This window comes from Anastrepha ludens, chromosome 6 (assembly GCF_028408465.1).
Source record: "Anastrepha ludens isolate Willacy chromosome 6, idAnaLude1.1, whole genome shotgun sequence".
Classification (NCBI taxonomy): Eukaryota; Metazoa; Arthropoda; class Insecta; order Diptera; family Tephritidae; genus Anastrepha; species Anastrepha ludens.
The window spans coordinates 125,738,764-125,764,943 of record NC_071502.1 but is presented as its reverse complement, the minus strand read 5'-3'; the positions used below and the strand labels follow the sequence as shown (position 1 = coordinate 125,764,943).

At 36.8% G+C, this 26,180-nt stretch overlaps 1 protein-coding gene across 15 annotated transcripts in view; it reads left to right on the top strand.

Annotated features, from left to right (window-relative positions):
- LOC128868022 (EH domain-binding protein 1) overlaps positions 1-20,386 on the top strand; it is a 91,374-nt gene extending 70,988 nt beyond the window's left edge. For 11 of the 15 annotated variants that reach the window (XM_054109734.1, XM_054109735.1, XM_054109731.1 and 8 more), the window contains 12 exons: positions 2,142-2,349; positions 11,076-11,257; positions 11,799-11,998; positions 13,185-14,217; positions 14,309-14,511; positions 14,648-15,117; positions 15,512-15,607; positions 15,774-16,202; positions 16,265-17,081; positions 18,082-18,178; positions 18,281-18,469; positions 18,600-20,386. In XM_054109734.1, coding sequence (XP_053965709.1) covers positions 2,142-2,349; positions 11,076-11,257; positions 11,799-11,998; positions 13,185-14,217; positions 14,309-14,511; positions 14,648-15,117; positions 15,512-15,607; positions 15,774-16,202; positions 16,265-17,081; positions 18,082-18,178; positions 18,281-18,469; positions 18,600-18,681 — 4,006 coding nt within the window. In that variant the 3' untranslated portion in view covers positions 18,682-20,386. The remainder of the gene's footprint in view (positions 1-2,141; positions 2,350-11,075; positions 11,258-11,798; positions 11,999-13,184; positions 14,218-14,308; positions 14,512-14,647; positions 15,118-15,511; positions 15,608-15,773; positions 16,203-16,264; positions 17,082-18,081; positions 18,179-18,280; positions 18,470-18,599) is intronic. The other 4 variants (XR_008455048.1, XM_054109737.1, XM_054109736.1 and 1 more) reach the window with 4 other exon arrangements.
- Positions 20,387-26,180: the final 5,794 nt, after the last annotated feature.

The following is a 26,180-nucleotide window of genomic DNA, read 5'->3' as shown; positions in this document are numbered from 1 at the left end:
GGGTCTCGAGATATAGGTCAAAACGTGGACACGGGTAACCTTCGGATGTGTATGTACAATATGGGTATCAAATGGAAGCTGTTGGTGAATGCTTTAGTTCAGAGTATTTCCATCCGCTCCGTGACTAGGGTCTCGAGATAGAGACCAAAACGTGGACCCTAGAATGTGTTTGTACAATATGGATATCAAATGAAAGCTGTTGATAAGTGCTTTAATACGGGGTAATTTTCATACCTATTGATGACTAGGGTCTCGAAATATATATGCCAAAACGTGGACCCGCCGTGTCTTTGCACCGAATTAAACCAAACTTACACACATTGTTAAGTAGGTATTGAAGATGATTTCCGTACAGTTTGAATACCTATTGGTAGATAGGGTCTCGAGATATAGGTCAAAACGTGGACCCGGGTAACCTTCGGACGTGTATGTACAGTATGGGTATCAAATGGAAGCTGTTGGTGAATGCTTTAGTTCAGAGTATTTTTCATGCCGCTCCGTGACTAGGGTCTCGAGATAGAGACCAAAACGTGAAGCCTAGAATGTGTTTGTACAATATGGATATCAAATTGAAGCTGTTTGTGAATGCCTTAGTACAGAGTATTTTTCATGCCGCTACGTGACTGGGGTCTCGAGATATAGGTAAAAACGTGGACCCTGGTAACCTTTGGTTGTGTATGTACAATATGGGTATCAAATGAAAGCTGTTGATAAGTGCTTTAATACGGGGTAATTTTCATACCTATTGATGACTAGGGTATCGAAATATATGCCAAAACGTGGACCCGCCGTGTCTTTGCACCGAATTAAACCAAACTTATGCACATTGTTAAGTAAGTATTGAAAATGGGTTTCGTAAAGTTTGGTTGTAATTCGGAGCAGTGGCAACGGGTACAGCGTTCTTTTGAGCCAGCCATAATGTCGCTTACTTTTTTAACGCTTGGGGCGGAACTGAACTGTCAAATTGACAGTGTGAGTTACAATGTGTCAATATTTCTTTCTGATTTGGATGCCATAAGGAAAAAACGTAAGTGCAACATGTAAAAATTGTTTGTGAATTTTTTTGGAGTGGATTTTGGAACAGTGAATAATTTCTTACGAAATTTGAGAATTTAATGTGAAATCCGAATGAAATTATGTGTTCGTGGAAAAAACAATTTTTTCGTTTTTTTTTTTTTTTAAATATAAATGGATAATGGTTAAAAAAGCTCCAATGCTTAATAAAACATATAAATTGAAACGAAAAATTCATGGATGATCAGGAAAAAAGACGATTGTTTATTCATATGCGTTGATTTGAAATTTAAAAACAATCTTCTTTTTTCCTGATTTTCAATTTATATTTTATATTGTATTTACTCAAAAACAAATAGAAAAACAAAAAATATTGTTTATGCCAAAGCGCTTGAATAAAGAATAAAGAAATAAATAATATGAAAACCATATATTTTCTGTTCTAAACCATATCTATTCTATTTTAGTGTGCCCAGCGAAGGGGGCCGGGTTTGCTAGTTGTTTAATAAACCGAAGCCAAAAACCAACAAATGTAAATAGTTCATTTATCTATAATTAACATTATTCAACAGTGTTTTTAAGTATTTTTAATAAAAATTATAATTTTTCTAAGTTTATTTTGTAAATGATTTCGAAATGTACTGCTTGGCAACACTGTGTGGTGAGAGAGCAATCAGCTGAAAGGGGATTACGGGATTTTTTAAAAATCGTGAAATAAAATCTACGGTACTACGATACGGAATTAAGGAATTTTTCATTTACACGGGGTTCTCATTAGTTTGATAGGAACAGCTGACAGGGGATTGCGTACGGTGTTCACTGTTTTCATCATAATATTTTGTGCGTAAAGGCATGTCTATGTGTGAATGAATTTATGAGTATAAAAAAAAAATTATTTATCTTACTAATGAGTTGCTGTAGCAGTTAAGAGGTTGCTCTGCAACAGTGGGACACATTTGTATGCCAAAGTAAGCAATTTAGATGAAATCCTATGTGAAAAAGTTATTTTGCACTTATACATAGAAGTATGTGCAATTTATTTGTATGACTTATATGCACTTTTCCCTGTTTTATTTTCTTTCTCTAAAAATTTTGAATTGAAAGCATCTTCTCTCCTCCATTTCCAGGCGCCCTTCAAATCTATCAGTTGTTTGGACGCGCCGCTCGCGCCGTGTGGTCTCGGCGCCACTGGCCTGGGAGCCGGATATGGTGAATCCGCTTGTCGGTCACATAGCCTGGCCTGTGCCAGATAATCACGCGATTTCGGTGACACTCTTCAAAGATCCGCGCACCCACGAATTAGAGGATAAGGACTGGACGTTTGTCATTGAAGATGTAAGTATTTATTTAACGGACAAAGTTTCTGTGCATGCCATTGTTGCGAAATTCCAATACTATTATTGAAGCCAACGAATTATAAATAAAATCAAAGAAGGGTTTCGCGTGCCTCACCAACAAAAAGTTTCGGTATTTGCTCCAAATTTATAAAACGTACAATATTATATTTTTAAACTTTTTAGTATTATATGCGTTTCGTTTCTCTGCAGCTATTTATTAAGACACCCAGGAGTGTCGTGACGAACAATTTGGCACCCGTGACACAGAGCATGTCCTCAGACAATCTCATAAAAAACTTTTCATCACCATTCATAGCATTACAGCTCGTTGTGAGCCTAAGCTTCCTCCACAATTCTTCTCCATGCGTCTCGGTCCATAGCCGGACTACGATAGTTGGTCGCTCCTATGCTTATGAGGTTGTCCTCCGCGTCGTCTAACCACCGTTTCCGCTGTCGTCTTCTTCGCTTTTCACCAAGCATGCGCGCATCTAGAACTTTGCGAGGTATTGTTTCGTCTTGCATTCTGCAAACGTGCTCTAGCCATCGGATGCGCTGCAATTTGGCGAACCGCACAATGTTTTCATCTCGCTGTTACATCTGTTATGTCCCATGCTCTTCTCGTGCTGGACCCAGTATTCTCCACATTCTTCTTCTTTCCAGATTGTTTTATTGTATTCCTTAGTCATAGTCCCTAATATTTTTCCGAGTCCGTATTCTTCGTATTTCGTTCATCCGAGGCCTCTGTGTAGGTTCCATTTGTGTTTTTTGAGTGATAAGGTTATCAGTCCTAAGCACAACCTCCAACTTGAAGAACCAGCTCCCACTTCTTATGTTCTCCTGAGAGAAGGGTGGCGTGGCCATACCTCCAGACACTAGGTTTGATTTAACTAAGGATAAGGTTTCCTCGTTGCCTCCTTTATCCGGGCTTGGGTCCGGCAGCCTCAACTGGCGGAGCTTTTATAGAATTAAGATTTTAAATTTTAATTTTCTCTTGGGACATATCTTTCATTTTACAAATTAGCGTCAGTTCAGTACATACCTACATACATATTTATTATTTTCGTTTAAAGTAAGCCAATTGAAATCAATTAAGTTTAACTTTTCTCATTTCTACCCATCGATCGGCTTCAATAAACATTAATAAGCATTTTGCGCATATACAAAGAAATAAAATAATTGCCAATGACCGCCACAGTCAGCTTCCCCGCCCCTCAAAGCTGCCTTTTAGCTGTTGTTGCCTTTTGAGGGCAACGAGGCGCCACAGTAACTGTACACCTCACTCTAAGTTTATTATTGTGTTTTATTCTTTTGTTTTATTTTCTTTTCTGCATCACTTTAATTTACATACGAACACACTTCGTCATTTACTCTTCAGAATTGCTTTCATGCTTGCCGTAGAGCATTGCGTGAGATTGCGTGTAATTAGTGTCGCTAATGTATATGGTGATACTCCCCAATAATTCTATACCCGCTGAATGCTTGCTGCTGGTCGCAAAACAGACAAAGAAATTAGTAGGCTGACGGAATGTTGGACGTTCTGCTTACATATATTCTCAGCCTTACGGTTTGATGTAGGCTAATTTCGCTATTTGTAGGACATTTTTTTTCATTGAACAAGCGTTAGGTACGGAAGAAGTAAAATAATAGTAAATTTAGTAGTAAAATTGTTGATGAAGACATAATTTCTCGAAAGTCTGGAAATGCTGTGATGAGGGGGCTAATTACAACTGCACTTCCCAAAGAAAATGCACTCAAGGCCGGCGGGCCAATTAAAAGGTCAAAAAAATCGATTTTTTTTTTTCCTGAAATCAATAGCTTAGATATTCAAGAACATGAGACACAAATTTTCAGAGTTAAATTCCAAGTATTTGCAGAGCTACAGAGCCGAGCGTAGTGCGGCGTCGAGCAACCGTGCGCTTATTGTTGTAGTTTGAAGCGCGTTTTCTCGGCTTTTCATTTTCACGATTTTACCTAATTTATGTACACGATTGCAAAAAAACTAAACGAGCTATCCATTTCATTCAAAATGCGTTATCTTCAGTATTGTTTTCTCTTCTATGTGAACTAAAAAAAACATCCAAAAACTTTTTTTAAGCGACTTTTTTACCCAGTTGAAGAGTTTTTTTTTCCTTGAAAAACCACTTTTTTTTCTACCTTCCCCAAAAATTCGAATTTTACGTGTTTCTCCCAATTTTCTTAGTTCACATCGAAGATAATTACATCAAAATTAATAATCTTTTTTTTTTTTGTTTTCAGATGAAAATTGCAAGTTGTATCTTGTACAGAAGTTGGATACTTCAGTGGCAAGGCGCTCTGGGAATCTATTGATAACTCGGCTTACAATATATTGTTGGAGATTGTGCAAATTTTTTTTTTTTAGTTCAAATATATATTAAACTATCCCCAAAACTTCATTTGGCTAATTGTTTTTTTTCTCATCCTACAACGCTTCGCGAAAACTACTGAATTTAGGACATCTAATTGGCCCGCCGGCCTCAAAGCTCTCTCAATTCAATCTATGTTCATACAATCCTTCGATTGCAGTTCTGTCCATACATTGAATGCTTTGTCCAAATTCTCCAAATCTGATTATTTATAATATTACTATTCTCACAAGTTATGTTGTATTAGAAATCATCGCAAGTGTTTGCGACTAATGTATTCTCGCAATAGCCTATTTTCACCGAGCCTTAAGTGCAGTTTGCGCTTAACTACAGTTAAACTACAGTAAATGCCCGAACTGCCAAGCAATTGTTTAAAACTAGTAAACTCTCTTTGAATGAGAGAACGGAGTTGCCTCAACTTTATTGGGCTAACAGAAAATGTTTTGTGAACAGTTGTAGCCTAATTTCAGAAGTAAACATTTTTCAGATAATACTTTCGGGTGCGTAACCTTATAAAATCGAATGAGATCATTTCTTAAATTTGTGTCATAGATTTTTCGTAAAGAAATTTTTTTTCTTTAATTTTTAGCATTTTTAACAAAACAAGTACTCCAATTATTTGAGAATAGAAGATGGTGAAAAAATAAACCAAAAACATGACACTTTCAGAGGATCCGCTACATAAAAACGCATACAGAACTCTTCTCAGGGTAGTTAAATTCTTGGTGTAAATTACTGTAGGAATTGCCTACATCTGTGCCGTACTGTATCTTTTTCGAAATGAAGTACCTATAGCTTATCTATTGGACTGATTTGAGTCATATTGAATGTTTATACCTTCTGCTCAAATATGAACGAGACGTTATCAATAAAACGGTCCGCGGATGACATATGGCAAAAATAAATTTTTTGTTTTTTGGTAGGACTGTTATAAGCTTACATGGCAAATTTCAGCGTGATATGTCACATAGTTTGTTTTCTGTGCTACTGTAAACAAGTCAAGCTCGAGTGTGTTCTTCGAATTTAACGATGGAAATTCAAGTTGAACTAAGAATTTGTTTGAAATTTTGTTATTCCAACAAAATTTCGGCTTCAGACGCCTTAAAAATGTTGCAGACAACCTATGGGGACTCTGCTCTATCGCGTGCACGTGTTTTCCAGTGGTACAAATCGTTCAAAGAGGCCCGTACATCGGTTGAAAACTTGCCTCATGAACGTCGTCCAGCAACATCAGTAAACGATGAAAACATCGGAAAAGTAAAGGAAATTGTGCTTGAAAATCGCACAAATCGCAAAATCGGTTAACGCTGAATATTATTTAGACGTTTTAAAGCGTTTGTGCGAGAACATTCGTCTTAAAAGGAAGGAATTGTGGGACAACAAGTCATCGTTCTTGTATCACGATAATGCACCAGCTCACACATCACGTCTTGTTCGCGATTATTTGAACAAAAATAATGTTAATATCATTCCGCAAGCACCGTATTCGCCTGATATGGCTCCATGTGACTTTTTCCTGTTTCCCAAGCTCAAGTTGCCGCTCCGTGGAAAACATTTTGAGACAATTGAAGTCATAAAAGAGAATTCGAAGAACACACTCGAGCTTGACTTGTTTACAGTAGCACAGAAAACAAACTATGTGACATATCACGCTGAAATTTGCCATGTAAGCTTATAACAGTCCAAGAAAAAAAAAAAAAATTATTTTTGCCATATGTCATCCGCGGACCGTTTTATTGATAACAGTCTATCTAATGAAAACGTGACCGCCATTTTGTCCAATTTGATTCTAACAACCTTTATGGACTTATAATATTTATTATACGCAATATTTTCAATAAAATGTATAGCCACCATTATTAGCTATAATGGCTTCACAACTTCGAGTCATATTTTGTGTTATTTTCTACGCAAGTTATGGTGGTATCAGCCGGATTTGTCTTGAAAACTGTTTGACCGTTCATATTTGTTTACCTTTGAGTTTTTACTTAACTACTGCCTAAACATTTTCAATTGGGTTGGCATCGGGCGACTGTGAAAGCCAATCCCACATTTTAATCCCATTTTGCTGTTTCCACTGCTCACAGCTTCGGCTTCGATGCTTGGGATCGTTATCACTAAAAAACAATATTCCTGGGTTCGTAGCCGCAGAAGATTGGCCGTCTGGAAGTCAAGATCTGAATCAATTGGACTACAGTATGTGGTCAGAATTGGAGAACATGGCCTGACAAAGACCTCACAGAAATTTGGAGAGTCTCAAATCTCAATACCCACGGAAACCGAGCGCGCTGCAATAACTGAATGGCCTAATTGTTTGAAGGCTTGTAAATGGTGACCTTTCCGAATGAAAATTAAAATTTTTTTTTATTATTAAAGTCAAACATACAACCATTATTTTTACAATGATTGACATTAAGAATAGTTTACAAAATTAAATCGTAGACAAAAGGATTAACAATAAAATCAAAATTAAAATTGTAGTTAGTGGTAGAGAAGTTGCAGTTGGAGAAGGTATTAAAAAAGGAAAGTAAAGTAAGATAGATACAGTAGTAGGAGTAGTGTTTAATTGGAATAGATTGAAATAATGAGAAATCATTTGAGTACATTCAGCAATATTCGGCAAGGTAACGAGCAATTTATGTTTGAAGCGCGAACTCTCTTTTATACGTTTAATTTTTTGAAGTAAGGTATTCCAAAGACGGGCAGAGAACACAAAGTATTGATGTTCAGTCACCAAACAACTGTATTTCACCGGGACTAAGTTTAACGAACGGGATTATTTCATATGCATAACGGACTTAACTTGTAACAGAACTTATGGCAGGTCTAAGTACAGCCACTATGTACTATTTTTTGCCCTACAAGTATGTGAGAAAGTCCTTGTCGTATATTTACTTATATTACAGATAGTTGCTTATTGTAGTATTTAAATATTATATAATATTCCCTGCGTAAAAATTTGCACCGCAAACAACTTTATATATGTCAAGGAGATTGTTTTGTATTACGAGGATATTACTGTTCCACCGAGGCAGGTCATTTGTTGCTGCTGCTTTGTTATCTGCACTCAATTTACTAAGAGCTTAATGGAAACAATAATTTATGACACAACACTCCTTGCTGACCGAAGGTGATTCGTGTGTGTATGTGTGTCTCTGCGGCACTTAAGCGGTTTAGTAAAAGCCAACTCTTCAGAGGCTCGAACTATGTATTAGGACAATGACGGCTATTTGCAAAAAAAGTTATGCAAAATAACCGAATTCCTTGAATTTAAATTAATAGCGTGGTTCATCTAATCAATATTTTTATGTTGTCTCCAACACCACAACCACCAGTGTATGTATATATGTACATATGTTTCAATCAAGGATATTTCATCCTTATTAAATATTAAATTACTTAAAGTTTGGTAAACACAATAGGAGTAGGCCGCTGAAAGCAATACTGAGTTAATCTTTCCTATAAATGTTTTTAGAGTTGCAAGAATTTCTACCTGCATACATACATACATACATACGTGAAATTTGAAAATGCAATTTCATCAAAAATCCGATTTATTCTCATTTGCCATTCAAGTCAAAACAAATGCTAATTTCTTTGATACACTTGACTTGCGCGAGAACAACGATCAATGACAATTAATAAAACTGAATGGAAGTGAATGAATAATTAATTATTTACATTCAATAAAGTTCAGCTTTCGTGAGGGCCACAATACTTTTCACTGTTTCCCCCCTTTTTCATTTTTTTGATTGTTCGTTTGATTTGACGCTCTCTTCAAATGCGGCCTAATGACTTGATACGAGTAGTCATTATGTTTACTGCACTTAAAATGCTTCAATTACGCCTTTCAACGTGGACTCACATCAAGGACATTTCGATCGCATGTTGGCCTAGTCCCTGCACCTGCATTATAACTAAATGCCACCTGTAATTGAAATAGCTGTTTTCGTCAAAATACATAGCAAAGGCGTCACCCAATTGGGTTGTTTGTTGTTTGTATTATTGTTTGTTGTTGGACGCTTTCTGTTTAAGGCTTTCCGCTCCTATTGACCTTTTCAATGACTGAAAGAGCAGTTTGTTCATTTACTTGTTTTTTTTTGTTTTGTTGTTTCTTTTGTAACATGAGGCTAGTCCTCATTGCCACTCAGTAGTTGATTGTGCTTTTTTTATGTTTTTTTGTAAGGATATCAACACGACGACGTTAGCTTTCACCGCTCTGCTGGCGCTTGTGTGGCATTTCTAATATTTCAAGGTTGATTTTCATTGATTGTTACTTATAGTTCTACATCCATACGTATACACTTGTTTGTATGTATGTACATATGTATGAACGTACCTCTCGTACCGTACTCATACCGATATACGAGTACTTGTAGTTTTACTTTGCAAACGCTTGCCGTTTACTAAATTTTGCGGAAAAGTTCATAAATTTGTTGTGCTGTGTATGGCGATTCCTCATTAAAATTGGTCTTGAACTAGGACATGCGATCGATAGTTTACAGCCGTGTTGAAATGTGGTAAATTCATAGTCAGCACGTGTTGTTGCTGAATCTGAAACAATCTCGACTAATATTTATTACAAGGAAAGCAAAGTAAGTATAAATGCGGGAAGTTAAAATAACTATCCATGCTGCTGTGATCAAATTGAAAGATGTTTTTATATATGCATATTACGTTCTTCAACTATAAAGTAATATCCCTTTCGACATGAAAGTGTGAATTCGAATAGGTAAAGGTCTTTTTGTTTACTGAATAGCCGGTAGTCACGCGCAGCTAATTCAGGTGAAAGCCGATGTTTGTTTATCAAACAAAGTAGTGCGAGATAGAGCATTCTCATGGTGCAAAGAGCAAGAGTTACCTCGCCGCAAATTTTGACTTTTTTGCTAATAAAGGTTTTCACGCAACCGACGCATTGATATATATGGAAGAGAGCTATGCACCTGGATCTTAAGTGCTATTGTGCCCATAATCTATGCACAATATTCAGATAATTCTTGTACGAGTATATTGCCAGTATTATACAAACAATTTTTTTTCACTATATCGAGTATTTTCGTAATATTTGCTCACCAACAGTCAGAATAATCGGTCAAGTCGCTAAACTAATTTATAAACTCTTATTGTTTTGAATATTCCACATATTTCAAATTCATCCAAAATTCATGGCGAACTTTTCATCTGCCACGTTTAAAAGTCACATACACACCCATGTTTACATTTCAATAAAATTAATTTAAATAATGAAACGCGGCACTTTTATTGCGTAGCCTAAAGGCGTTGTAACGCAGCTCGCAGCTAAGGTGGCGGTCAACGACTATGTGGCGTCGTCACGGCACTGTGGCATTCCTTGGTGTCTTGACGCGAACCAGACATTGCCTTAGTTTCGGAGAAAATTGGTAGAAAAGAAAGTTGTATGTAAATGAAAGGAATGTGTGTGAATATTTTAGAATTAAATTTAAAATTCTGTATATAATTAGAAATTAGTTAACAATAAAAATTTGCAAATTTGTTTTAACTGAATCGCCACTGCTAGCGATTGTATGCATAATAATTGAATATACAGATATATATAAGTAAATATTAGAAGCAATACAAATTCTAGTATGAAAATGTCCTATTGTTGAAGGGACTTAGACGTTGCATATTTGTAGGGGTGTGTGTTTGTTTTCTTTCTTTCTTTAAATTTAAAAATATTAGGAACAACTTTTTCTATCATTGGATATTTTATGCATGGAGATTCGAACCGTGCACTTGTCAAGGTTGTCAATCGCCAATACATTCAGCTACTGCATTCGCCTTAGTTAGGTTCCATTGCTAATTTTTAATCCAGTGCCAGTTTTCGAACTGATTTTCAACTCTTTTACGAATTAAATTAGGTTTAAAACTCTGTCTAAAACTGAAAACCTGATACAGAATTTGCAAAAATTCTTGCTTACCAAGATTGGGTTTTTGCTTTCAAGCTTCCATTAGATTTATAGATATGTATGTTAAATTATATCGCAATTGAGTTTTTATACTTCAAATACTTTTTCACCATAATTTATTGTAGCGCGCGACACTGTGTAGCGCTACACTGTGTCAGCTCTTTGAGCAGTCAATATTGACAACATGTGAATTGCTATGAATTTGTGATATGATAACGTTGCACGCATATTTTTAGTGTTATTGTGAATTAAAACTCGGGCACGTGCCAAAGCACGAACAACAAACTACCCATTTGCTTCTCATCCCATTTAGTTCTCCTTCAAAGACCTCGAAAAAAAATCTTTATATTTATTATATATACGTGTATTTTTTTTATATTTTCACTAATACTCGCTAAATTGCTTTTTTATAGATTACACCGCTGGGCAAGAAGCGAGTTCTAGCCTCGGCGAGCATAAATATGCGAAAATACGCTAGTATAGAGTCGACGCAGCAAAGCTTCACGCTCAGCCTAAAGCCAACCTCGCGGAAGATTACTGCTGCCGAATTAGAATTGACAATCAGCTGTGTGTTCCTGCGCGAGGGCAAAGCAACGTGAGTATGCCAACCATATGTATGGGAGTGTGTGTGTGCCAGTAACATCTGTGGATGCTGCAAATGCGAAAATAAGATTTATTTGGAAACACACTAAACTCAAAAGCCCGTAATAAAGGGTGGTTAAATTTCAAGGGCCGATGTTGAATGTGAACCACACCTAAACGTCAACGGCACCGTTGGACTTCTTTCTTTGGGGTTATTTGAAAGAAAAGGTATACGTCGATAAGCCAGCAACAATTTAAGAGCTAAAGGATGAGATAATTCTGCACACAAACGGCATAGAACCTTAATTATGCGTCATCGAAAATTTGGAACATCGGATGGAGGTATGCCGCCGAGGCCGAGGCGGCCATTTGGCCGATATTTTGTTCCATACGTAATTGAGCCATACCAATATTATCATAATAAGGAGAAATGACAATAATTTCCTAAAAAAATTGTATTTTATTCAAAATCAACACCGGCCGTTGAAACTTAACCACCCTTTATAAAGCTATAGAATTTTGTATGTTAATCTTCTCTCATTTTTCAATCGCAGCGATGAAGATATGCAAAGCGTCGTTTCTTTGATGTCTGTCAACAATAACTGCGATGTTGCTCCTCTGGACGACTTAGAGGATATACCCGATTTGGAGAGTTCGGGTGATATTTCGGATCATTTATTTGATTTCACACAACAGTTGGAGCAGATGACGACAAGCTTAAACGGTTGTATGGACCTGCCAACGCCATTGAGTGGTGCGTACCGAATTTTCATAGTTCTCTAGTACTTATAATTCTTTTGTCGGTTTTGGTTTTACAATATGTTTGTCCTGTAACTATCATAGTTAATATTTAGTATTTAGTTTAGGTATTGTAGTTTTGGACACTTTGTATACAAGTATTAGTAGTCCCTTCCGTAGTACTGGAAAATGCTCTCAACGAGAGTAGGATGGAATGGTGCATACATGCATATGTACGTGTGTGCTAACGAACAACTCAGCAAAAGCAATATAAGCTTAGCATATATTAAGGAGTTGTTTTAAATTCGGTCCATTCAGAATTAGATAACACGTAGTTACAGCTGCATTTATAAGAATTTTTTTAATTTATAGAATAAAAAAATGTATAGAATTGACAATTTGGTAAAAGTAGATATTTGCTTAATTGTTTCCCTAATTCCCATGGAGGAGAGGCAGATATATTAGATTCTTAAAACAATTTAGTTTTGTAGCTTTGTGAGCTCTGACATCCAAGTTTCTTTTCTGTTGCAAATTGCGATACAAAATCTTAACTTTCTAAAGACAATGATTTTAAACATTTGGAGACTGAGACTTAAAAAAAAAAAACTTGAAGAGATGTTTTTTTACAGAGGGTAAATTTAGACCGTAGCCATTTTCAACAGGTAATTTTCAGTTTTCAATCAAAAACAAAAATTCCTCATCATTATCAAAATTAATTGCTTTTTTTATTTAATGCTAATTAATTAATGCTTGCTGTTATTGGAAAAATGTAAAATACACAAGCAATTGTATAAATAAACAACCACTGAAAGAGCTGAAAATTTCCCTAAAAACAGTAATTTGTATGTCTTCGAAATTAATTGTGTCTACATTTTTTCTCACCCGTTTCTCTTTCTCTCTTATCTCTCAAACTTATTGCAACCGTCTGTTAAATTAAATGCTCTCACAACAAATCGTTTAATATATTTATCGCTTTTTCTAACTGTTCAATAATCAATTCAACTCTCTTACTGTAAATGTTTGTGTTCTCTATTTGTTTTTGATGTTTTATTTTCTGTTTTATGCATTGTTGCTGTCATACCAATAACAAAACTGACACTTGCTTCAACATACCCCATCCCCACACACCTAAATACATGCAAAATATTCACCACCTAATGTGATAACCGTTTGTATATGCTCGTATATATGTGTATGCGTAGTTCCTTCCTTGTCCGAAGATCCAACTCCATTGGCCGAACATAATCGTTTGAATTTTGAATTCGAATCAGAGAAACAATTTGGCTTCGACGCGAGTGAAGAGCTGCTCAAAACGCCCAGCGCCAGCGCCGTACAAGCTGAAATGCAGCAAGAGCAGCAGTCCGAGAAGGAAAGTGCTAACGCTGACAAAAAGTTGAATTATCAAGTTCCTGGGCCGACTCCTGCCAAATTGGAAGAAGCCAGTGTCAGTGCCAGTGTCCCGACGTCAGTGAAGACCAAAATTCTTACATCCACTCCAATCGCCGCTGCCACTACCAAGACGACTGAACGCAAGTCGAACCAAGTTAATGAAACTGGGGCACGTCGAGCAATCAACTTTCAAGACACCAAAAGCAGCAGAGCTAGCAAAAGCGGGGAGTCAGCACAGCAAAATGGCGAAATCGGCAAAGTGGTGGCCAACGCTGCTGTTGTTGCTAGCTGTGGTGATGGAGAAAAAGCAGGAGAAACCAAACCTGACCAAAAACCAACAAAAATCAGCAACAACAAATCTATAACACTCAGCTCTTTGCTGTCCATGCCGCCTCTTGTTGCAGCAACAGCAACTGCTCCAAATAAGGCTGCTGAGAGCGAGGAGTTGAAGAGCAAATCGACGAACGCTAGCAGCGTAGCGCCACCTAAACCGGTGCGGAACGATACGAAACGCGCCGAATTACAGCCGCTTAATTTGAAGAAGAGTTATGAACATGACAACAACAGCAATACTAATAATAGCAATAACACGTCCAAGAGCTTCAACAACACAAACAACAACAATTTGAGTAGCATTAACAGCAACAATAGTCTACAGGTGAACGGTACTGCTAAGCCGGTGGAAAAGATTGTGTTGAAAGAGAATACACCAGGTCAGGACTTGCTGGAGTGGTGTAAAGATGTGGCGAAAGACTACCCTAATGTGAAGGTGACCAATCTAACGACCAGCTGGCGCAACGGCATGGCGTTTTGTGCGATCATTCATCACTTTGAACCCGATCTGATGTGAGTAAACGAATTCCAATTAAATAATTCGACGGTCTTTTGGTCTGTTATTCGTTTTAATTTTGCTTTGCACTTCCTGCTTTCCTTTCAGTGACATGTCAAAACTCTCCGCGCACGATGTGGTGGGCAATTGTCGCACAGCCTTCGATGCCGCCGAATCGCTGGGCATACCGCGCGTCATTGAGCCGCGTGACATGAGTTTACTGGCAGTGCCCGACAAATTGGCTGTCATGACGTATCTCCATCAGTTGCGTGCGCATTTCACAGGCAAGCAATTGCAAATTGAGCAAATTGGTAAGCGAAACGAAGCGTAATATTTCAATTTACACTTTTCAAAATATCAAAGCAAGCCAATAAAACTATTTTCATACTTGTCTGTATATTTTTTTAATTAAATGAATTTCTCGTTTGACTTCTGTCGCGTACCCAGGGCCCACATCCGACGAGTCGAGTTATGTGATTGGCAATTACAAGTCGGACAACCTTTCGCAGAATCTACTCAATTTAAGCCATTTGAAGGCGCAGTTGGTACACCAAAATTCGCTAGATGACGAAATCTTCGGTATTGAGGCGAAAAACAATGCAACGCCCGCACAGCCTTCGCCTACAGTGAAAAAGGATGTGAAGAATTTAATACTCTCTGGGTCGAAGAATATTTTGGGTAAAGTGCTTTCGCCTACGAAGGACAAGAACTCGATAAATGCAACACATCATGGTCACATGGGTAACCAGTCGCCGCATATCGACGATAAGGAGAACACAAATAGCGGCGATGGCAGTGGCGAAACTGGTGTTGGTGCTTCAACAGATGAGTCGAATAACAAATCGAATTTGGTGCAATCGGAGAAGCAACAGGTGGCGCCCAGTTCCCCCACAGTGCTGGATCCAAATGCGGCGAATGTGAGTATTGCGCACATAACGATTTGTCATAAAGTTTATTGCTGAGCTGAGTTTTTAATATTAATTTTAACATCCTTAATTATAATTAATTACATTTTCTACAGTTTTCAGCTGAGAATTATTAGTTTATTCATTTTCGCAGAAATTTTGTATATTGTAATTTGTTCTTTTTCAATGCTTCGTTTTAGTTCGAGTTATTTGTAGTTAAGTTCTTATATTTACTTTAAATCAATTTCGCTTTGTTTGAGCAAATTTTTGATTTTTATGCTTTGATTTTGGCTTTCGTTTTCGGCTTATCGTTTTCGGTTCAATATTCATCTACCTGCCCATTCATCGAATCAACAAAAAAAAAATTTAAATTAAAAAAAAAAAATTAAAAATTAAAACACCACAGCGCATTTTGTCCCGTCACAAGGAAATGAGCGAAAAAGCTAAGCTGATGTTTGAAAAACTGAAAATTTCCAATGGCGTTGAGCGCAACGAGAACGACGTAAGTAAACATGAAGAGCAGCGTCACGACATCGCCGATTGTTTCAATCAGCTTGATTGCGATTGCTGTTGCCGTTTTTGATTGCCTTGTTTTATATTTGAATTTTAACCGTTTGCTACCAATTGTCAATTTTACTAATCTAAAAATCTTCATCTTCCTCTTTCAGGAAGAACGCCAGCAGCGTTTGCGTGAGCAAGCGCGACGCATTATTCTTGAGACTCGTACAAAATCAGTTAGTGGTGGTAGCGGTGGGACCAACTTGGATAGTCCGACAACACCCACAAAACTGAAGCGCATGAATTTCTCACCGGAACGTACCATTTCGCCCATCCACAATGGTATTGAGGACTATGGTGTACCGACTGTAGGCAGCAATTCACCGACAAAGGTGCCAATGTCGCCTTCGAAGAAGATCAAACCGCCGCGTGATGTAGATGCGATATCGACAACAACAAAAAGTAATAATAAAATGATGAGTCCTAGTCATAGATTAAGCGAACGCTTCAGTAATGGCACAAGTAAAAGTGGCGGCAATAGTCCGCTGCAGTCATTCAATGCTGTCATGGAGCGCATATCACCAAAGAATGATAAGAAGGTAAATGGTAGAATTTGTTCTTAAAATCTCCTATAGTTTAAACATTATATCCTCCTTTATAGGGCGACAAACTCTCCTACATCGAATCGGAATTGGAGGCGCTCGAACGTGAACAGGAGGCCATCGATCAGAAGGCGAGCAGTCTGGAGAAGAAACTGCGTGCCGTCATGGGCGGCAATCCAAGTAATAATCGTTCACAGCGTAACCCTTTTCTTAAATTGATACGCAATAGTATTGGTGGTGGTGATAGTATACGTATTAAATTGCTCGACATGGATAGCGATGGTCAGTTTTCATTGTCGCCTTCGGGCGAAGATACCTCGCCGTGCACATCATCGGGCTCCGTGACGCCTTCATCGTTGTCCAGCGACGAGGAGGCGGCTGACGATGTGCAAACGGCGTTGATGACGGATGCTGCTATTGACAAGGGTGTAGTTCGCCGCCGGCGTCGGCGACGACGCCAACATCATCGCCAACCGGCGCATGCGGCAGAAAACGCCAGTCAACAGCAACAGCTCCCGCCGCCGCACAACCGTCCACGCTCGCAATCGTGTATTGTCGATACGAATGAGAATCATAGAAATCATGCGCATCAACAACAGCACAATAGGTTTATAAGTAGCCGAAATTTCACAAACGCTTTTGCTCCGTTCAATTTTATATTCTCCTCCTCCAATACAAACACAACAACCACAGCTTCCTCAAACCATTCCTCCTGTGATAATCTGCCAAAGGTGCACGTGCAAATGCCATGTAAGGTTGAGGGCGAAGTTGACGATGCGATGCGGCGAATTCGATGCCGAACCGAGGAACCGCCCGGAAGCCGAAGAAGATCGCGAAGTCGTTGCCAGTTCCATTGTCGCGATGGTGGCGGTGGGGGTAAACATTTGTTTTGCATTAAGCCAATCCTAACGCCTGTAGTTAAAATTACTTAAACTTCGTATAACTACCATCTAATTACTAGCAACAAAATTACGGCAAAAAACAAAACAACAACAACAAAAACATGAAACAAGAACCGCACGCAAACGCATGCGCGCAATGCTTTCTCGCTTACAGCAAATAGTCTGGCACAACGCAAGCGCCGCTGCGGCTTGACGCAGCGGATAATGTGTTGCCGTTTCGCCCCTTGGAATCTCACCGATCACCGCTCATAGTTCATTGCTTAAAACGCTTAGCTTGAACGCTTAGAATCGCGCGTTTGTCGCAATTCGTATGCTGTAAAAAAACAGCTTTACTTACTTTGGTCGCTATTGCGCTGGCACAGAAACCCGCAATTCCTTTTGTATCATACATTTTCGCATTCATCGCTGAGTTCTAATGCTAAAACGCCGCTGTTACTCTAACATTCTAATCGCAATCCATATTAAAAACCAGTTTATAACTTGTAAAAGTAGAAATATTATTGTATTATCATGTTCGTCTGACATGAAAAGCATCATAATACGCGCAACTTGTGTGTAAACAAAAGGAGAAACAATAAATACAATAAAAAATCTTAACAATTAGCTAAGCAAATTAGATTTGAAATATTGCACACCAGTCGCGCGCAGCACAAATACAAAAAATCCTAACACATCAATTTTATTGGTAAATCTCTCTCACCACATACTAAATTCACCTCTTCGATTCAGTTCTTTTAATACAACAATTGCTAAAATTAAATTTAACAGAATGTGAATATATTTTACTGAACCCAATTTGTACTTTTATTTGGTAATTTTTACTCATATTCAGTTAGTTGAGTATTACTTTTATAAATTTACATAATTTCGTTGTATTTTTGTAGAAATGTTGATGAACATCCTCACCATTTAAATATTTATTTGCTATTATAAATGGATTTAATATCATATACAATTTCTTTTCACTGCCATAGAAACCGACGAAACGGAAGAACAATTGTTGTCGCAATGGTTTACGCTCGTCAACAAGAAGAACGCCCTACTGCGGCGACAAATGCAGCTCAACATACTGTAAGTGTTGGGGGAAGATCAAAATAAAAATTCTGATTCTGCCTAACTTTTAGCAGCTGTATTCCATACCTATTTGCTACTTTGACTTCTTTCGCATTTCAGTGAGCAAGAGAGCGATTTGGAGCGCAAATACACGCTTTTAAATCAGGAGTTGCGCGCTGCACAGTCTGTTGAAGATTGGCGCAAAACGGAAGCACAACGTGAAAAGGAGCGACTGCTGCTGGAAGAGCTGGTGTCCATTGTGGACAAGCGTGATCAGTTGGTGCAACATTTACATAGTCAGGAAATTGCGTATGTAGACAAATAACAGAATGTTGTATATGCACTTACATATGTTTTATGCTAAGGTTATGCACTTCCTTTTGAAGCAATGAAACGCACGAGCAATTCTGTAATGAATTTTATTCTCCAATATTTTTAGTATCGAGGATGATCATGAGATTGCGCGTGAGTTGGAGCAGGTGGACATCAGTGGTGACAAGGACAAATGCGTTTTGCAATAAAATCCCCAATGAGCTGATGGGCAAACGGCTGAGAATTCAAACTTCTTTCTTCAGTGAGAAGGATTTTCCAGCGCAAAAACATTTGTTTGCATTCTCCAACGAAAAATGGCAAATCCAAAAATAATAACGATTATGAAAATGAATGAAATTGAACTGTGTGCACATAACAAAGCGTAGATTACTAGATGTAACATTGAATGAAAATTGTTCGGTAGTTAGTGTTCACGTTGTATTAATTTTCTACAGCAGCGACAGCCAAGCAAAGAACTGCTTTACACACACCAATTACTTATGAATTAATTACTTACATATGTAGTATATGTATGTATGTGGTTGCTGAAAAATAAATAAACTAATTTCATTTTATAAGTAATTTAGCGTTATAAAAGCTTTTGTGAAAATGTTCGAAAAGACGAATAAGAGAAAATTTAATATTAACTACAAATATTTGATTCCTAAGCTATTTGGTTAACTACTAAAAATCTAAATCAGTGCTTATTTGCATGGACGACTATGTCAACTCTCATGCACAATACCAAACGAACGCCAGCGCTTGCAGGAAATTTTCAACGATGACAATTGCGAAAGCCGAATTTGATCACTAATAATGTGCGTGTAATAACATGAAAAACTAAAATGAATATAGTTGCATAAATACTAAATTGAGTTTGTATTGATATTTAACTTTTATTCTTATTTTTAGACGACAAAAATTAGACTTTCCGTTTTATTTATTCGACATCAAAATACTAAAACAAAATCCAAACCTGTTGCGTGTAACTCAAACACAAATTTGAAAAACAAACGTCCGTTAGTTTTGTAAGCAAAGTAAAAAGATAAAATAAAGTAACAAAGTAAATGAAAATTAACAAAATAAATCTTATCTCTTAGATCCCTTTTTTGTACAGTTCTGGCTTAACAAGCTCGTTTTTGTGCCATTTTTTCGTTTAATCAACACATAAAACACTTAATAATTTAACGATACTCATTTTCATGCTTCTGCATCCTGCGATTTTTACAACAACAATTTTTTTCTAATAGCTTGGAATAAAAGAAACTGAATTAGGTTTCAAAAGCTTAGTTGAAACTCTTGTTTAAGTGGCAATCCGAATTGCTCTAATTGAGAGATGATTTTTTTTTCTTCTAACGTATCATTTTTAATTATTTTTAGTCGTACATTTAAGTTGTAATTAAATTTTTAAATAATGGAAGTTATATTGAAAGTTAGTTTATAATTTGACTAGTGTGATCCTAACTGTAAACTGTACCTACCTATTTATTATCAAATAAAAAAACTTGTAATAATATATAGAAATATGCATCTAGCTTTATAATTTCTGTTTAAGTTAATTATTATTTTGTATTGCATTAAAGTCTTTACCACAAGGAAATGGTGGCTAATCAGTTCTAATTTGATCTTTCTCCCTCCAAATATCTTCCTCTTTTTTTTTATTTAAGTTGCGTTTTTTTAATGCTTTCGTTTCCTATGGAACTAGAAGGTAGATATCGTGGCGTTTTAAATCTACTTAAAAACATAAATATATAATTTTAAATGTACTTTAAAAAATGAAACTACGAGCAGAAAATGTATTACAATTAAGTCAGATACATACATACATTAATACACACATGAATGATATAAATGTAAAATAATCAACAAAGAAATATATGTATATGAATAAATATGAATGAAATAAACACTGAATGCTGGAGTTTTATTTTTAGTGGATATGCGTTACATTTGCCGCGAGCGAAGTCATCAGCGGGGCACATGAGATAAATAAATGCAAGTGCCACCTAAAGAAGACGAAAATAAAATATAGGCCCCTATTATGAGTGAGATTCTATCTTCGATATTCGTTGTTTGTCGAAGATCGAAAATCGAATGTCAATTTGGTATAATGAGCGGTGCAATGCTGTCGAAATTTTCGTTGTATACCGAATTTAGAGTCGAATGCAATTTTGCTTTCGATTGTGTAGCGTATTGTGGGAAAAATTGTTAAAATGTAAGTTGTTTGCGATTATTTATGGTTTTAGAGTAACCAAATAATAAATATATACTAATGTTGTTAATTTTATGCAGGTCGAAAATCGTGAGTACCAAACAGCAATTAGAAAGGCTAGTTGCATTAATGGAAGAGAATCCACAATTCGCAAAAGGGATCTGCACCAAAGTTCAAGCAGCAAAAAAATGGAAGGAATTTACAACGGAACTGAATTGCTTGGGACCACTAGTTAGAACGGCAGCAAAATGGATTAAGGTTAATAATGGTTTTTTTTTTGTGATGTTTATAGAAATACATTTTTATTTTCCCTTGGCAGGCATGGGCTGAATCAAACATGTTAAATTCCAATTAGAATTATTTTTCGTCGAAAGTGTTGCTTAAAAAATGGAAATTTTAACTTATTTGATATCAGATGAGATGGTGGGAAGGAGTCGTGATAATTTTTTAATAAACATGGACAAAAACAGGGGTGACTTTTTGTAATTCGATAGTCAACACTCGTTTGCTCGACACTTTAATTCGATATCGAAGGCGCGACGATTCCATTTTGGTTCCCGTATTTCGATATTTGTACTATCGTTTTCAAATTTTCGGAAGTGTTTGAAAAGTGGTTTATAGTTGTCAAAAAGTGCATGAAAGCAATAAAAATTAAAAGTAAGTACTCATTTAATGTTGTTGAGGCCTATTGAGAACGAGCATATATACTTCAACAGGAAAGGAAAGCATAGTATAAACGCGATGATTATAAATATATACACTAACACTTAATCCTTTTTTTTGGAGTTATCGTACCCTACATTTTTTATTGCAAATATGTGACCATAAATTAAGAATAAAAGCTATATGCCCACAATACGGAGGGGCTGCGCACGATTCCATTGTTTGGAAAGCCTCAAATGAGAGGAAGGTAATGAAGCGGCGCTATAATAATGGAGATACAAGTTCGTGGCTATTAGGTGAATAATTAAATAGGAAAAAATTAAGTGACGGGAATAAATATGTATATTGGTGGCTTATGATCCCGTATCGATTACGCGAAAATGAGACCGACGTAGGCAAATGTATTTTCAACGACATTCAAAGTAAGGCTAGAAGCATTGTCGAAAGAAGCATTGGCGTATACAAAGGTTCCTGTATTTATTGAATCAAAGATAAATATACTAACATTAATTGCATTGTTCACTTTAGGCTGCTGGAGAATATTATCGGACGATAGAAAGCCAAGGTACAACCCAACATTGGTTGCAAAAATTGCAAACGTGTGCGCCGCTCTTCACAATGTATGCATCAATAGAAATATTCCATATCAATTCAGCAACGAAACTCTAACTCAAAGACAAGAAGGACTGTTAGAATGTACACTATTGGACATAAACAATCGATTATCAGAGAGGATAAGAAATAGAATAAAAGACCATCCTTCCCAATCAGCAATGTAAAGATTTCATTTTATTGCTGGTAAATTAAATAAAATTTCTTAAGTATAACAAAAAATTGTACTTAATTTCTCAGGAATAAGTCTTTCTTTTTATAAAAGGTAAAAAACTAAGCTTAAAGTTATCACATACATAAAGTAACTCATTATTAATTCATTTTTCGTTTTAGCAATGCGATTTCATATTTCAGTTTTTCCAAGTCTAGCTCTAAGACTTGAATCTTAATTTTTTTATATTGCGCTTCAGTTGCAATTTGTGTCTCCTTTAGTTGCAATTTCCTCTTTGCGATTTCATTGCTCTCTTCGAAAAGCCTCAACACTTCACTTTGAAATTTTTCTTGCTTTTCAATCCCTTTTTCAATTATTTTGATTTTGGGGTCTGAATATCTTTTCGTTTTAGCAGGTTGTACCTCGTCGTTTCCCCTTCCTCGCGTATATTAATTTTTGGAGGCTCAGACTTACTTGATGTTTTGCCTTAGTCGTCACTAGAAGAATTATCGGCGCTCGAGATTTGGCTCAAATATTCGCAAACGAAAGTATCGTCTGCCTGAGGAGCCGCAGTAGAACAGCTGGGTCCGTCTGTATGGCAACCATATGAAGTTGTGCCTGGTACTCCCGATATATGCTCGCTTATTTTGGCTGCGGCAACTATCCGTTCCTCCATATGGTTCAATGAAACCGCATCATATGGACCACCACCCGTTTTCGTCATGCTTTTCATGCGCTGGGTAAGGTTGCGTTTTGCATTGTAATTGTAGTCAGTCCATACCTAGGGGTATTACAAGAATTTATTACCACAAATGAAAATGTTTAAAAGTAATGGTAAGTGTTAATCCAAACTTTCTGCCATGCCTTTGTTGGCTTCATGGGAGGTCCGTTACTGTTTAACAATTCCGTTAGGTCATCCCATATCTCTTTCTTTTTCGAACGGCCATTAGCTGCACTCTGTAAGATATTTTTAGCTAATGAATCGTGTTTTTCCATATATTCCACCATTATCTTTAGTTGAGCAGCGTTTGTTTGTTGAGACCTATGCAAACAACTATATAAAACTTGAAATTAAAAAAAAAAAGTTTAATTTTTAACTTACATTTTGAAGAAATAAACAGCTGAGAAAATGAAAACGAGAGCAAAAGTGGTGTCGAGCTGTATCTATCGAACGTTCGATGTAACGCTACGACATTTTTTGTTAGAGAAAGCAAAAACGATACTTCGACTATCGTTTTTGCTCGATACCGAATTACAGAAAGCCACCCCAGGAGGAGAAGACATATGATAAAAGGCTTATTGTTTAACCATTGTTCCAAACAAAGTGAGGAAAATAAAATCCTTTTTTTTATATCGTTCTCTTTTTCATTATTTAGAGAACTATGAGCAGATTCCCATCAGAATCAATGTCGGATTGATGATTGTTGCCTGGACCTTCATGAACTTCCACGGAATGTCCAGGGAACTCTGCAGATTTTGAGATGGAGGAGAAATGGAATGTCTACTGCCACAAACTTCGTCGAATTCATTAAAAAATTCCCAAGTTGTGGCATCTCGTCCTGTACACTTGTTTCTCTTTTTAATTCTTTTGTAGGTTGCGACCATATTTAAAAATTTCCTCTGTAATTGATCTCTTGTAGGGCTGAGATCTGGAGCATCAGTTTTCATTTTATCCAGAACTTTGCCCCAAAGAACAGATTTATTTTGCCTCCCACTTACAAACTCATCTTCCAGATCCAATCGACGCCTGACCAACAACTTGGTTTCAGTAACGCTTAGTGTTAAGCTAAAAAGAAATAATAAACAATATTAGAACATAAAAATAACATTTTTTGCAAAATTAACTTACTTTTCCTCCTCCATCTCAATTGCGCAGTGAAAATTTTTATGTTGCGTACGGTTTGCTAGTGATGAGCAACAGATTGGCAACATTTTGTTCAACGAACGCGTGACGTTGCCAGTGTTGCCGAATTTTTCCCGTAAAACGTGATGGTCTGTCACAAAAAGCAACACTGCCGCAATATTCACAGCTCGAGCACACTCAAGCATTTGTCATAATCCATTAAGTAAAACTAAAGGTCAAATTAAATGTCTATAAACAAAATCAAAAGGTATTATACTCTGATGAGTTGCAGCGTAATATTTGCCAACTAATGTTTACTCAGATGCATTCGCAATAGATGCATTAATCTAATTTCGTAATGCCTAAATCTCTGTAGCCTACTCCTTCATACCCGCTCGCTCCGCTAACTCCCTTAGATTTGAGTATATAAAGTGAAAGCTTAAAATATAGAGTAGTGTTGTATTCCGCGTACCGAAAGCCAGGTTCGGCATTATTTAAAAAGGAATAACATGAGTTTTAATTGAAGACTTAGGCAGAGTTTTAATATGTAATTTATGCATATGAGTGAGTGTTGTTGTTGGAACAATGTGCAAATTTTCCATTTTCATATTAAAGATTTTGTGAACTGGTGGTGTGTGGCACGACTCCAAATATAACAATGATCAGCCGATCTCGAGAATGAAATGGGGTTTTTTTTGTTTAATTCGGTAGGTTTTTGCCTAGCATTTATCGCGTAAGTATCAAATCGTTTAAGTTGAAGTCTATCCCCAGGGGCTACACTGAACTCTTGAGGGTGCGAATATCTCTCTCCGTTTCTAAGCTACATACTAAAAACTGTACACGCGGCTAACCTAGGCATCTAAATTTAAATTCTATTGTAACATTGAATTAATTTCAGTTAACTTTATTAGGCCGAAGAATGCAGCAAATAGCAAAACAAAAGTATCTTACGAGCGCTTTAGGAAAAATTGAATAAGTGAAGTTCTCAACTCTGTATTTGATTTGGTTCATAGTTTCAGGTGGGAAAAGCTTGATTTCATGAATTTCGAGTTTAAATTCTCAGCTATACTACATACAATAACTTTTTAAACTGTGAGTACTCCGGCAATTACGCGCGGGAACTCAATGCAAAAGAAAGCAAACGAAATAGCGACAGCCCTCTCTATTAACTCTGCAGGATTACCGCAAAGCGTAAGGAGTGTCAACCTTCAAGCTCAGCCGTTTAATGGCAGTTTAACAGCGTGCGTGAGCACAAACGGAATACCAACAACAACCACAACCAACTCATCATCAACAACGACATCAATTCTGTACACTAGTACTGCAACAACAACCGTATCAAACAAACCATTGCTTGCCATCTCCCCACCTTCTTATGTACAACCTCACGCTTTAAATGAGCAGCCCCCCATAAAGAGATCACGAAACTCTCCTAAAAGTCCTCAACTTTGTCAACCACCAACAAAAAACAAAAAATAACAACGAACTTGAGCCAAAGCAAATTACCAAACTACTGGCTAAGCGGCGATACAAAGTCCACAAACAAATTTGCATCTTTTGCTATTGATGACGAAAATGAAAACAACGAATCAAATACACAAGCGAACAGTGGGCAAAACTCCGTTCATAATGCTCAAAATTTAAATAGCGAAAAAAATAAAAATATTAATAATAAACCACCACCAATATATGTGCAAGGTGTGGAATGCATCAAGACACTAAAAAATGCTTTAAGAGCAATAGCAAATAGCAATTTTGTCCTAAAAATCCTAAGAAATAATGAAGTACGAGTACAAACAAATGACTTAGGAACGTAACTTCAAAGACATCAAATGCTAAAGCAAAAAGGAACAAAACTGCATACTTTCAAACAAAAAAATGAGAGGGGGTTTAAAGTAGTATTACGCAACATGCATCCTTCTGTGGACCAAGAAGAAAGAAAAAGTGAATTAAGAGAAAAAGGTCATAAAGTCACAAATATATTTAATATAACACAAGGAACAATAAAAAAACCATTACCACTATTTTTTATTGAACTGGAAACAAACACTAATAACAAAGATATTTACAACGTAGACGAATGCAACAATCCAACCATTCAAGTGAAATGTGCACTATGTGGAGGGAATCATACCGCCAATTACAAAGGCTGCGAAATATATAAAGCCATCAAAATTCAACGATTCCCACCTTTACGCAAAAAGGAAGTCATAACAAACCAAAACAC